Source organism: Blennius ocellaris (genome assembly GCF_963422515.1).
Source record: "Blennius ocellaris genome assembly, chromosome: 9".
Classification (NCBI taxonomy): Eukaryota; Metazoa; Chordata; class Actinopteri; order Blenniiformes; family Blenniidae; genus Blennius; species Blennius ocellaris.
Window position 1 is genome coordinate 14,358,661 of NC_137658.1, and position 13,998 is coordinate 14,372,658.

Genomic DNA, 13,998 nt, shown 5'->3' on the forward strand with positions numbered 1-13,998 from the left:
ACACACACACACACACACACACACACACACACACACACACACACCATATCACACATGCAAACTTTGCTATCTCCCAAAGTCCCTGATTGTCATACATGAACTGCCTCCCAGGACATAATTTTTTCACATCTGCTGTGCCAACGTTATTTGTTTTTACTGATTTGGTCCTCTCCATATGAAAGCCTGTTGGGTGGCGTGTCTGCAAGCAACGTGGGGTTATCACATGCATTACATAAACATAAACAAGAGGAAATAAAGCAAAACAAAACCAACAGAAAATTGTAGCTTGTGGTCGCTTTTCCCTCCAATGTAAACAATGTAGTCGGTGGTAGTTAATGCAATGGCTAAATAATGACGCTTGTGAAAATGGAAGCGGGCTCAAATTGAAACTATTGAACTGCAAAACAGAAAGCAGGACCGCTGTGATCAAAATTGTGCACTGGCTGAAGCCCCGTTGCTCTGGATATAATTGTATTTACCAGTAATCATTGCAGAACCCCCACGGGCCACTGCTGCTAAGAATATCTATTGGACAATATTATTGATATTCGATTTGCCTAACTGAAGTTGGCCTTCTTAAATAACATCCGTTACGCAGAGCCCTGCATTATATGTGGGGGTAAAAAGAGCGTCTATCTGGGAGTAAAGCTACAAGAATGATTTGAAAGCCGGGTCCTTTATCAGATATATCACCGGGAGCAAATTAAACCACGTGGAGTCAAATAGCCTCAATAAGAGGTTTGAAATGACTCAACACAATATTCTCCTTCTACCAGGAATCTATAAATGGCCCATTTAGCATCTGTGACCCCGGCGCCTGCTACTGAAGGAGAGTTATGGCCTTTCAAAAGGAAACTATCATGGATTTTAGTGAAGTAAGAAAATGTCCCCAGGTACCGTTGGAGCAAATGAAATTATGCATGACCTCCTCATTACTTGGCTTAATAAGTGATCTATGGACTGGTAACAATACAGATCCAGCTGTCTTGGAGACATAGGAACCGCAAATGGATGAAAAAGATGAAAATAAATCCACAAAGCTACTTATTCAGTACTGTAGGAATGCATCAAGGTGGAAGCCCCACTTCTTTCTCATTCTCATTCTCTTTCTCACACATACACACACACACACTGACTGTGATATCTGTCTCTCATTGGTATTCATTGACCCTGGAATGGAGGAATGGCATCACACTTTTCATTTAATCAGACTCTTATGGGGATCAGCTGTAGCTGTGCGGGGGTGTATGTGCGTGACTGGTGGACATAGGCTGTCAGCAGATATTAACGGAGCCTCGTCAAGGTGGAGGAGCGCAGGGGCAATGGAACCTGAAGATGGGTTAAGTAATTGGATTCTTGTTCAATAAAAGTTGGGCTGAGAGGATGTTTGTGTGCATGCATGGAGCTCAGGTGAGCCTCGATGCATATGCTGATGAAGCGCTATAATTTTGTGAGTGTGATGTATCTTAAGTGATATTGAGAGTGGGGTGCACGGTGCTGGCAGACGCACGCATGCCGATTCCCTGAAAGAGCAGAAAGTTCGTCATTGCGGCCTGGCCCACTGATTTGACCCACTTGCCTACATGGCTGCCAGTTGGAGAAGCAGCTGCGATGCACAGTCACTGGAGGCAATGTTAAGCAGCAATTTTTGTCAAAACCCGCACTTATTCTCTGAGTCACAAGTTAAATGTGAACACAAAGACATAATGCCTAAATTCCTGACTTGGTGTGACTTACATTGTACAAGGCATTTGCTCTCACTTCAGCGTTTGCATGAGCATTGTCACATTTTTTGGGGTGTCTTCGTTATCCAAAGCCATCCTGTCTTTGTTGTCCTGACAGCCTCTGCAAACAAAAAGGGAAAAACACCAGCTGTAAATGGCTCCCCGCTCTTAACATCGACATGATTTTTCAGTTTAGTAGCAGCAGTGAAATCCTCCGCTGATCCATCTACTTTCTCCTCCTCATTTGTGTCAAGATGACAACAAAGCACAAAGTTCTCTCGGCTGCTGGGAAGCCGCGCACACTCTTGCAACAGATGGAGCACGCAGACCTTTAAGCATGTCCTGGCTCCACTCAGGGGGTCACTTCCCAGCAGTTGCCCCTGGCCTACTCACCCCCCAAAAGCAACAGTCTCTGGGGGGTGCCTCTGCCAGGTTCCCGATTCGGCTCACCTGCTCCTACCGGTGCATCGGACTGGCGCCCTGACCCTCGGGGCCCTGTGAGATTCACATGCTGTCGGGGAGGGCGAGGCCATCCACCCTGTGGATAAAACTCATTTCGGTTACGCGTGTCCAAGATCTCATTCTCGCAGTTACTGCCCGAAGCCAGTGACCACAGGTGAGGGTCAGAACAAAGAACTGAGTGAGGAAAAAAAATTTAAGTTGGGCTCAGTGGCTGCGATTCCCTCCTCAGTTTGGTCCAACACAACTTCTACATCGTTGCAGCCCTTGCACTGAAATGACAGTTGATTTCATCATCTATTTCAAGGAGACAATCACAGTGTCAGATATCAAAGTACAAGGCCTCGTCCCCACATAGGAGGAGACGTCCAGTTACGGTTGTACAAAGGGCTAGTCTTGGTTTGACTGAAGTGAGGTGGACTGAGGCTTACTGGCCTTTCTCTTCCATTAGTCATAGGATTCAGTCATGTCACCCTCCTTGAAGTCAAAGACACAACGAAGAGAGAACTGAGCCACTCGAACATTGGGAAAGGAAAGCGACTGTGAAGAAGGCAAAAACAGGAAAACAATACCACTCCATTGCGGCACTCAGAAAATGATTACAGCTTTTAAGCACATTGTAACATGTTTTAGTGGTTTTGTGGAAATGTTTAGGTTTAAACAGCATAAATATAATATTACTGCGCACTATAAAGTACTGCAGTTCATGTCTGTAACTCAACCGTCTAAGGGCTGACATTGAATACTGGAAAAACAACCACACAATGGAAGAAGCTGTGATATTTCTTATTTAAAAAGGTCAAGATTAAACTTTAAATAGTATCAGAAGCTTGTGCTTTGTAGGGTTTCTTGTGTTTGGATCAATAGTTGAGTCTGTTTAATATTAGCTTCACAGTTTCTGCAAAATTTCTATGAGGACTTTGCTCTACTTACACTCTTCTGCCCATTGCAAAGATGGTTCGATCCTGAACTTCAGGATTCCTGTGTGTGGTTTGCATGTTCATTCTGTGTCTGAGAGAGTTTGCTGCAAGTCTTCTGTCCTTCCACGTGCATGTTTAATAGAGACACTAATTTACCCGTAGCTATGTGTGTGTGGAATTGTCACTCAGTCTTAGTTGTCCAAGGTCAACCCTTCACTTTGCCCAATGTCAGCTGGTGTGGTCTCCATTTCTCACAACCATAACTTGAATAAAGTGGGTAGAGAAGACTGGATAAATGGATGGTCTGTACCCAAAACTTTGAATTTATTGCTCCAGTGTTTTACCACCGAGAGACAAGGGCTTGACCTTGTTTTCACTCAAAACCGTGTTTGCAAAGTGGAAGCAGGTCTCAAAGAAGTATGTGCAAGATTGATATACATATATTTTTAAATAAATAAACACAATCTAATTAATATGATTGAAATACTAGGCTGTGAAGAAAACTTTTTTTCATCCACAAAAAATAGCAATCAAAGTAAAAGCTTGCATTTACATCTAAGTAAATTAATTTAGTGATAGCTGTGTTGCATTAAAAAGGTCACATTTTAATTTTTTATTCTTCACAGAACCATGTCTTTAGAGCAAAATCCTCTGTAACCTGTCCAGATGTTTAATTCAGTGTGAGAAAAGTCAAACTACAATTATGAAAAAAAATAGAAGAATGCAGAGTGCAGAAGTGATGAGTTAGGGAATAAAAACAATAACGGACAAAATGACAAAATTGCTATTTTTAGCAAATCAAAAATGTACCTTTTATATTTCCATTTTGACTGGTATTTAATATGATGTAGTGATTAACACTGTTGAATCACAGTGAGAGTATCTCTGGTTTGAGGTCTGGGAGCCTCCACAGTCTAAGAAAATTTGCATTTGAGGGTTTTTGCGTTTTTCAGTGTTGGAGGTTGTCTGTCGCTTTTGTGTTTGTGCGGGAAACGACTGGTGACCTGCCCCCATAGTGAGCTGAAATTAGTTCCCGGCCTCCTGCTATCCCAATTTGAATATAGCATTACTTAATTTCCTTAATGTTGCGCTAATGTGTTGTGAGTCTGCCGTTCAGACATCCAATCCCTCAGAAAGACAGACTATAAATGAACTGTGTTGCTTATTTCACGCGCTGTGCAAACAATTCCTTCTATTGCAAAACATTTCTGTAAATAATAGCAATATTCACAATGTTTCCCGTATCATAAGTGTTCAAAACCAATGACAACCACTGTATTCAACGTTATATTCAAGGCGGCGCATTGCAGGTTTTCTGGCGTCTTACAGCACAGCATTCAGTCTTTATTACTGGGAAAGCAGGAGCGTGTGACTCAGCCCCTGGAAGCTCAAGGTAGCATCATAGATTTGACCAGTCAGTCGTGTAGAGCACCAAGTCCTTCATTTACTCCCTGCATTCCCCTGTCAGCCTGCCTCACGCCGGTGACCTCCTGTGCACGCCACACGTCCAAACACACAGCTCCATACACTAAGCACATGGCACGAGCACGCCGGCATGTTTTATGTATGGATATTTTTGTCTTCTAGCCTTTCTTTTTTTATTCTTTCCGTGACAAATACACGCACGCACACACACAGTCAATGCTTCCCGACGAACTCACTCCACCTCTTCACACACACTATTTTAGCAGCCTTGAAAAGCTAAATGGTGTGAAGTTGAGTGTTGGTCCATCTGTCTCCTGTGAGTTAAAAAGAGAGACAGAGAGCGACAGAGAGCGACAGAGAGCAAGGAACAGGGGAGCGAAAGATTGGAAGAAGAAAAAGGAAAGGAGGGACTGGGGTCAGATCCATTAATATGAATCACCAACAGAACCCCACAGTGGGTCCATCTGTGGTTGTACACTGCCCAGAAACAATTCACAGCCCAGACAACAGGACATTAATAGGTGAATGGGGGTAAAAAAAACCAAAAAAAACTCTTGCATGAATTCCTGACAGCTTCTGCATGTAGTTCAAGCTTTCTTCTGAATTACTGTCTTTTCTACATCACTGTGCTGAATGTAGTAGTCAGTGCAAAGTGAAACTCAAATGTAACTGTCAAGACCCTGATTTACAGAATGATGATTCTTGAAGTGAGGGATTTTTGTGGTGAAAGTACATACTCTTTGACTTGCTCGGTATAGTTTCTTGCAGCGGGAAGTCTTCTATTCAAGCCCCGCACATGAAAAAGCTCTTTATGGTGTAAATTTATTCAACACAACGTACAGGAAGAGGGTCAAACTGTTGGTGCAGAAATCAATTCTCTTTTCATGGATACTTTAAACAGTAAATGCCACTCTTTGAGGCAGATTTACTGAGCCAGGGGCCAGTGTGCATCGGAGCCACGTGTTGAATAATATAGATTGACTATGGATCTTATACATAGCAAGCAGCAGATTTTTATGAGGTGTATTTTGTGGTCTTTGTTAAACTCTGAGAATTAAAAAAAAAATCAAATAAAAAAGACCGACTGATGCCAATAATTTGAAAGAAACCCGAGTACTTTGGCTTGCTATTGTGGGAAAATAAAGGTAGGCGTGGGATCAAAAGAGGTCCTTCAAACTTCATTTTGAATGCATTCTGTAAAGCAAATTTTTCTGAATTATTGCTTATTTTGAACAAACCTGTGGATAAAAAGGATAAAATAAAGTGTGACGTAACTACTGCACAGTGTTTATTCAGAAGGATCTGAGTTAAATTTTGAGGATTTGCACTTCAGTTACTCTAAATTCTGGTTTGGAGAAAGAAAAACATGTCAATGTAGGTTTAGACGCAGACTGATTTGGTGACACTTATTTACTTGTGTATAATAACTGCATTCAAGTAAAAGTTGTCCCAGGGTTGAATTAGAAAATATGTGCATTGATCCCTGGCAGCAAGAAATAAACTATTGAAAATCACAATGCAGTCACAGGATCTGTGCAGCTTTACATCAAACCCAAACAAACCATATGATGACAGGATTCACTGTGCAACATTTCTTTCATAGGACAATTATTCTTCCACATCACATCACATGCATTGCTCCCTGCAGGTCCCTTGTGATTGCACACAATGTGAATGCTGCATGGCAACAACAGAATGTAGAAACAGCGAGAGCTACCATACAGCGCAAACTGGCACTTACTGTATAAACAGTCAAGAAATGTCTGCTTGGAAACATATCCAGGATGGTTGGACTTTGAATAATCTTGTGGGAAAGCAATACAAAACACTAATTGAGGTCATTCTTTCACAACTAAAACAGGTTTTCAATCTGGTGCACCTGGTTGATGTGAAGTATCTTGTAAGTAGCCTTCAGACCATGATTCAAAAGCAGTAGTTGTGTATGATTCTCAAAGGTTTAGAACAAGTTCTTTGAGCTCAAGCTCTTCAAACTACCTGTCAAGTACTCTTGAAGTTGGTCTCTGTTTTGATGACATTGATGACTTCTTGAAACATCTCAGCTTGGCTACGAACAACAGCAAACTCTTTATAACCTTACAACAGTAGGATACATCTCTCGATGTACTTGGACACGTCATCAGTGATCTGGGTGATCAGTACCTGGGTTCATTAGGTGTTTCGGGTCTTTCAAGTTCAGACACCCTTGCCCAGGCGACCCGACCAGGAGTGATCAGTTCCCTGGCTGTGTCCAAGAAGCATGAATCCACGGTTGGTCACTTTTGATCCACAGACATCTTGAGGCTTTCTCGGCTGCCTCCAAAGCTCTCCCAATGGCCTTCCTCTTCCATGCACCAGTGATGCCCAGTAAGCTGAAGGCTTTGCATAGGGACCTGCCTGCAAAGCCCCTCCCTCCTACTTCAATGGGCAAGCACATGGCATGCCACTCCTCTCTGCGGCATTCCTCCACCAGCTCGGTGTACTTTCCTTGTTTTCTTTCGTGGGCTTCTTTGATTCTCTCTTCCCAGGGCACTGTAAGCTCCAACATGATAACCTGATTTGAAGTTTCGGAGACCAGCAGACTATCTAGCCATAGGGTGGTCTCAGCAATGGCTTCAGGTACATTGAGCTCGGTTAACAAGTCCACCTCCATCTGCCAGTTGCGAGCTGACCCAAGAAGACCTGTTTGGGCTTTTAGGTGCGGCTTTGGATGTTGTCCTGCTCTCATAAAAGTTATCTGGTGACGTGGGTGACACTTGCTCTGGTCGTTGGCACTGCAGATGGACTCTACGACAACCTTCAGCACCTGGTCATGTTGCCATCAGTAGCGACCCGCCCAGAGTGCTTTGGGACATGAGCTGAGAATGTTCCCTGGCACAAGGGGCATGCTGGTGATTCCACCTTGCCCCAGCAGAAGAGATTGGATGGGCTTGGTAGAACGTTGCACACGGACTGTATGAGAAACTTGAGTTCTCTTCCTTCCACAGGTAAGACCAGATGACATTGCGATCCATCGTCTGTTCCCATTTAATCCGTGCACCCTGCTGCAGCATGCCCACCATCTGGCTTGCACGAAGCTCCTCAACTCCGGTTCTCACTTCGATCTGAACCAGGTCCCTCCTCTGTTTGCCCTGAGCCTTGCTGTAGTTGGTCATTGGAGGGCTGCCTAGCCCAGCTCAACCTACAGCCACAGAGCCCAGCAGTGCTTTGTGGCACAGCCGGGATTCAGCCTGGTCTACCGCATCCCGTGCCCTCCACTTCCTGCCAATCCTCACCTCAATGCCTGCCTGGGAGACTTTTGGGTCCTTGGACTCTCTGTATTGCAGTAGCTCCCTTGCTCTGGCAACCTTGAACTCCTCACTGCTGCTGTTGAAGGGGAGGGTCAGTTTGTTGTTGTTGCCATAGAGGGCAATGCTGCTGAGGCTTCTTGGCAGGCCCAGCCACATTCGGAGATGCCAGCTTATCCTTCTCCCAAACCCCTCAACTTTGGACAGTGGAAATTCATATACCAGCAATGGCCAGAGTATCCTGGGTAGGATTCCATGCTGATATATCCAGGCGTTGAATTTCCCAGGTCAGCCAGATTAAGTCTTTAGCCAGACCTCTAGTTCTTATATTACTGTCATGGAAACTGTTTTTTTTTAGCCCGGGATTTCACATGGGTCTATGAAATATAGTACCGTATTTTGTCATTTCTTGTATACTTTTGGCTGCTTCAGTACCACTGAAAAAACCTCCATCCCGGCTGTCTTTGACTGGCAGATTAGGTACGACGTCCCCAAAAATATATAGCTAAAAATGATCAAATGTACTGTAAAAATTGGAAGCCAAAGTAACAGCGTGTGTTTATAGAGTCTGTAAAATAATGTGTAAGGGACTGAAGAAAATCAGAGAAGCAGTTATTGCGATAAGGAAAATGAGGCTAATTATTAGTTAAATACACCGAGGTCAGAATTGGAAGAACAATGTGCATCTTCAGAATGTATTACTTCACTGATGCGAACAGGTGTGTGTTGTATTGCAGAAAATACAGTACACCTATGTAAAATGTGAGAAATCGTGAGTTAGTATTTTGTGCCATATCATTGATATCTATCTATTGTGTGACAAGAAAAAACTGACCCGAAAGCTCCCGGAACATTTTATCTCTGATAAATGGTCTAGTGCAGCGGTACTCAATAGGCGGCCTCCGGGCCGCATCCGGCCCGCCGGCCACCTATTTGTGGCCCCCGAACTGTTATTCCTTCAGTACGTGTTTTGGTTGGGTCAACACGTGTATATCGGGACTTGTCTCCATGCCAACGATACATACACAGCCTTCTACTGGGTGGCGCTGCGAGCGCATTTTTAAGTTTCACTTTCGTTTTTGAAGGCGTCCTCATATTGCCACTTTGCCAGAGAAGGAGCCTAGATTGCGCACAGAGGAAAAAACAAAAAAAAGATTGCATGAAAATGGCGTGTTCCAAGTTCTCTGCCAAAAGAAAGGTGGACAGTGAAAATCGCCAATTCAAAGAAGAATGGACGGAAAAATTTGCATTCATTCTCCCTCCAACCAGCACAAGACCCATGTGCTTAATATGCCAGGAGACTATCGCTGTGATGAAGATTTCCAATTTGAAACGGCATTATGAGGCAAAGCACACACATTTTGAAGAAACATATCCTCAAAATTCAGAGGTAAGAACAACAAAAATAAATGCGCTAAAATCATCATATCAAGCTGCAAGCAGGATTCTTGTCACATCTATGACACAACAACAAAAAGCAACAGAAGCCTCACTTAGAGTGGCTTGGATTTTGGGCAAACACAAGAAGCCATTCTCAGATGCAGAAATATTAAGAGAATGCATGACTGAAGTGATGGACACAATGTTTGAAGGCAAACAAAAAGAAGAAATTAAAGCTAAAATTAAGCAAGTCCCCCTCTCAGATTCCACAGCAAGCAGACGTACTGAAGTACTGGCAGGTGATCTAGTTAAGCAGCTGTGTGATGGAATAAAAAATGCAGAGTGCATTTCCCTAGCTGTGGATGAATCCACTGATACCACTGATAATGCACAGTTGATGGTCTTCGTGAGATATTATGATGAGTCAAGAAGGGAGTTTGTTGAAGATGTGTTGGGCATGGTAAACCTCTGTGGACAGACAAGAGGTGAAGACATTTACAAGGCAATACTGCAAATGCTGAATGAAAAAGAAATTGATGTGAAGAAAGTTGTGTCAGTTGCTACTGATGGAGCTCCATCTATGATGGGCAGAGAGAAAGGACTGGTTCAGCGGCTGAAAGTTCTCCACCCTCACCTGATATCTTATCACTGCATAATTCACCAGTCCGTCCTTTGTGCAAGTCTTGGGGAAATCTACTCTGAAATCATGGTGACAATGATGAAACTCATAAACTTCTTGAGAGCATCATCTGCACTGCAGCATCGTTTGCTGCGCTCGTTCCTGACAGAGGTCAATGCTGCCTTTGATGATTTGCTCCTGCACAACAACGTCAGATGGCTGAGCAAAGGCAAGGTCCTGGAGCGTTTTTGGGCCATCAGGAATGAACTACAAGTGTTTATGGCAGAGCAAAAGAGTGCTAAAGCAAAACTGTTCACAGACTTCCTGCAAAATCCAGAAAAGATGGAAGCTGTGGCATTTTTGACTGACATAACATCTCACCTGAAGAACCTAAATCTGAAGCTCCAAGGGAAGAACAACACAGTGTGTGACCTGATCTCAGCAGTGCGGGCTTTCCAAAGGAAACTGGAAGTCTTCAAGAGTGACCTACAGGTAGGCTGTTTAACATTTTCTACCACACACATTATCTGGGTTTTACTTCTTTTCTTTTTTTTAAACTTCATGCCCTTTTTTTAATTGATTGTACCTTTTTCATTTTTACCTATAGGAGGAATTGCTTCATTTCCCCAAACTGTTGGAACAGACCAAAGACAAAGCAGCTCATCAGCAACATGTTCAATTTGTGGAGAAGCTGATTGAAAACTTCAAGACACGCTTTGATGACTTCATATTGGGAAAACAAGTCCTTCTTTGCATTGACAATCCATTTTTGGTCAGAAATCTGAGAGAGTTCACTTCAGAAGCACAACAAATCTTTCCATGGGCCACAGCTGCTTCACTGCAAAGTGAGCTAATTGACCTGCAGGAAAACATTGCACTGAAAGAGACTCAGTGTGACGTTATCACCTTCTGGACGAAGATGGTAACTGCAGCTAGTTTCCCTCTGCTGCAGAAGATGGCACTTCACATTCTGACGATGTTCGCATCAACCTACTGCTGCGAATCTGCGTTCTCAACAATGAATGTGGTGAAGAACCAGTACCGCAGTGCACTTACCAATGAACACTTGCAACAGTGTGTCCGCCTGGCCATCACACCATTTGAGCCAAAGTTCCAAAAACTGGCAAAAGACACAAGATGCCATTTCTCCCATTAAGCAGTGTTTCATACTGACAGGAAGGATGTAAAATAGTTTTTCGTTACACTTTGACTCCTTTTTTTTGGTCCCATGACAGGTGTCATTTCTTGTTTTATTCAAATATTTATTTTAATTTAGTCAAAATGGAAATTATATTTTATTTAACTGCAGTTGTTATTGTTTTGAATAAAAAGGACATCTTTTGAATATTTCAGTACAGTACCGACCTCAATAAATGGACCTTTGAGTCACTGAAAAATATCTTTGTGGCCCTTGAAGATTTGTATTTGAGTACCCCTGGTCTAGTGTGTCTTTTCTCAATCCAACAAACCAGAAAGAAGCAGCGAGTTGGGACCTCTGGGTGTTATCATTATCCCCGATCAGATGAAACTTGTAAAAATGATGCAGACCCAAGTGACCATTATCCTTTTCTCAAAAGTAACATCGACATTGTTTTCAAGACCCATCCGAAAGGAATTAGTTAGGTCTTTATGTTTCTTCTAGACTGGTGAGTGGGCTGTTGTTAATGCTTCCAAGCTTACTGTATGACGGGGTCTAATTGGCTGAACTTTAAATATTGCGGGGCCTCTTCAGGTGTGCTTTCAATGCTTCTCTACCAGAGGAAAATGTTGTATGTTTGCGACAAATACATCTATCTTTATGTTGATTTCCTGTCCAGAATTATTCTACCTTTGACAGCAGGACTAATGACACAGTTCGAATATAACTGCATCAATGATATATTTTAGCTGTGAATTGTTTTCTTTGCCACATCACAAAAATGTGTTCTGTCTTTTATATTCTGAAGCTCTTGAAACTTTGTCATCCAAATCATCCATCTTTGTTTTTTTCTCCACTTCTCGATTTATTTAATCAAACTTTCCTATTTAAATACTTCATCATCCGTCTTACTCAGCCGTCTTGTTAGCGAGGATCCCATGGAGCTTCTCCTCAGATGCTCACAATCAGCTATGGTTCTTCTTTGTCTCCTTAGTTGTTATGCAAATGAATTGACTTTCCATCCATTACTTTGTCAATTTTAAATTCCAGGTTTTGCCAAGAACATGTTAAATGAATGACACCTCCTTTATTTGAAGGTCAACAGAGACTGTGCGGCTGTTTCGTGCATTCATACACTTTTGTGATGACGCATTTTCTTGATCAGTGAAACCAATTAGAATGTATTCCCCTGTTAATGAGCCCACTGATGACTGGTATGAATGAGAGAAGTCTCCAGGGGTGGGTAAGTTGCATTTGTGCACCTTTAAAGCTGCAACACTATCCAGGTACATTTGAATGATTGAAAACACTCTGCAAGAGTGCAAAATTACCTGTAAAAATCATCTGATCGAATGTTATTGGCGCTCTGACTGCATGCAGTGTGTCCAATAAATATACAAAAATTACAATGCAAGGTGAAAATAAAGCATCTTAAATGTCAACAACTACCAGCTGCAAGTTCGTAACTACGGTGATGTAGCAACTTTAATTGTAACTCCATAGCTAAAGAAAATTGCAACACCAATAAGTCGCTGTGTCACTTGTCTGGGTTAACAGATCTACCTATTTGAAACTAATTACTGCACTCGCAGATGTAGTAGTATTACTATTGCTTATCTTTGGAGCTCTTTTCCAGAAAGTCACTTTCTCATCATGTTGGGAAAACTAAAGTCTACCTGGTGTTTAATGGAGCAGCGTAAACCATGGTTGTCGGAGTCTTGTAAGCAATGCAGCACAAACCCACATCAAACACATACAATACTTAAAAGAAAAACTAACACTCTGGCTTCAGAAATAAATACGTTCTCAATCACAGTCTGTTGAACATATCCAAGTGATGAATTACTCTGTGTGATGTTTAAAAGAAATGTTTCTATTTTATGATTTTCCAGAACTACGTGACTCCACTCACTTTGGGATTTGTATGAAGGTTGGATTCGGTCTTGTTTTGTGTCTTGGACACGATAAAGTAGGACAGGGTGAGGCCGAACCCGGGCTCTACATTTGCAACATGCAATCTTGCAACATGAGATTAATCTTTACAGCATGCTGAGGCTTTCATCATCAAAAATAAGCATAATACTTGCATTCCATGCGAGAGCATGGGAGAAGACTGCAGAACTTTCAAATATGTTTGCAATTTGCAAGTGATAATCATTTGTGAAATGGGATGCGGGTACCATTTGCAATCTGCATAAGTAGTTTTTGCAAATCGTTTTTTGTGAAACAGGCCCCCGGCTGAGATCGCAGCAGACCTTGCAGGAGGTAAGACAACTGGCAGAATGAAGAGGATTGTATGTTCCAACATACGAAGAAAGCCTGTTCAGCATCTTCCAACTGGTTTCGCTTCTAAAATTTATGGCTCACTGCTGCAGTGCCAGTGTCAGTGTGACGCTTCTGGTCTTGAGCTGATGATCACTGAGAGGGACGTCGCTCCAAACTCTTCATCAGAGGCAACCGAGGGTCTGAAAAGTCATTAGTTCCTACGTGAATGATGGTGTTTTTGATGCCCAGATGGTTCAGTGTCATTTAGTGCACTGAGTCACATACTCTGATGCTTGGCACATCCTGAAGTTTACTCTGAACTTCCTCTAATTAGCAAGTCTCTAACAACAAGTATCAATATTGACGTTGGTCCTGCCAGCGCTAGACTAGTCATGCCTGGCATTAATGTCAGCACACTCTTCAGCAAAATCTAGCTCAGAGGTAAAGCCACCAGCTTGTGTGAGCTTTCATCCAAAGCTTCAATTGAAGGGCAGGGTGAGGGTTACGGGGTCCACGTTCTGTTTCAACACTTTAAATAACTTAAAGATAATGGCTCTCTTTGAATTGCACTGTGGAGATTGTAATAACATTTTTTTGGTGACCACAATTTTGCCTTCACCTCTATCAAAGTTTTAGTAACTTAAATTAATTATAGCTTAACCCACTGAAACAAGGATTTACACTTTACCTAAACCATGCTGTCAAAATTTAACAGCCATCCTACCGTCACCAATAAAAACCCAACCTTCCATTACTCAACAACAAGGGAGTCCAATTTGTAATT

General features: G+C 42.4%; 1 protein-coding gene across 1 annotated transcript; it reads left to right on the forward strand.

Moving 5' to 3' along the window:
* The first annotated feature begins 9,646 nt into the window (after positions 1 to 9,646).
* Positions 9,647 to 11,113, forward strand: LOC308134190 (SCAN domain-containing protein 3-like). The gene is made up of 2 exons (XM_080501827.1): positions 9,647 to 10,303; positions 10,419 to 11,113. Exons 1-2 carry the CDS (start codon positions 9,650 to 9,652, stop codon positions 10,965 to 10,967), a joined length of 1,203 nt encoding a protein of 400 aa, XP_080357953.1. The 5' UTR covers positions 9,647 to 9,649; the 3' UTR covers positions 10,968 to 11,113.
* The last annotated feature ends 2,885 nt before the right edge of the window (positions 11,114 to 13,998 follow it).

Coding starts and splice junctions, on each gene's coding strand:
- LOC308134190 (XM_080501827.1), top strand. CDS start 9,650: ATGGTAAACCTCTGTGGACAGACAAGAGGTGAAGACATTTACAAGGCA. Junction 10,304..10,418: donor TCTTCAAGAGTGACCTACAG/GTAGGCTGTTTA, acceptor TTTTACCTATAG/GAGGAATTGCTTCATTTCCC.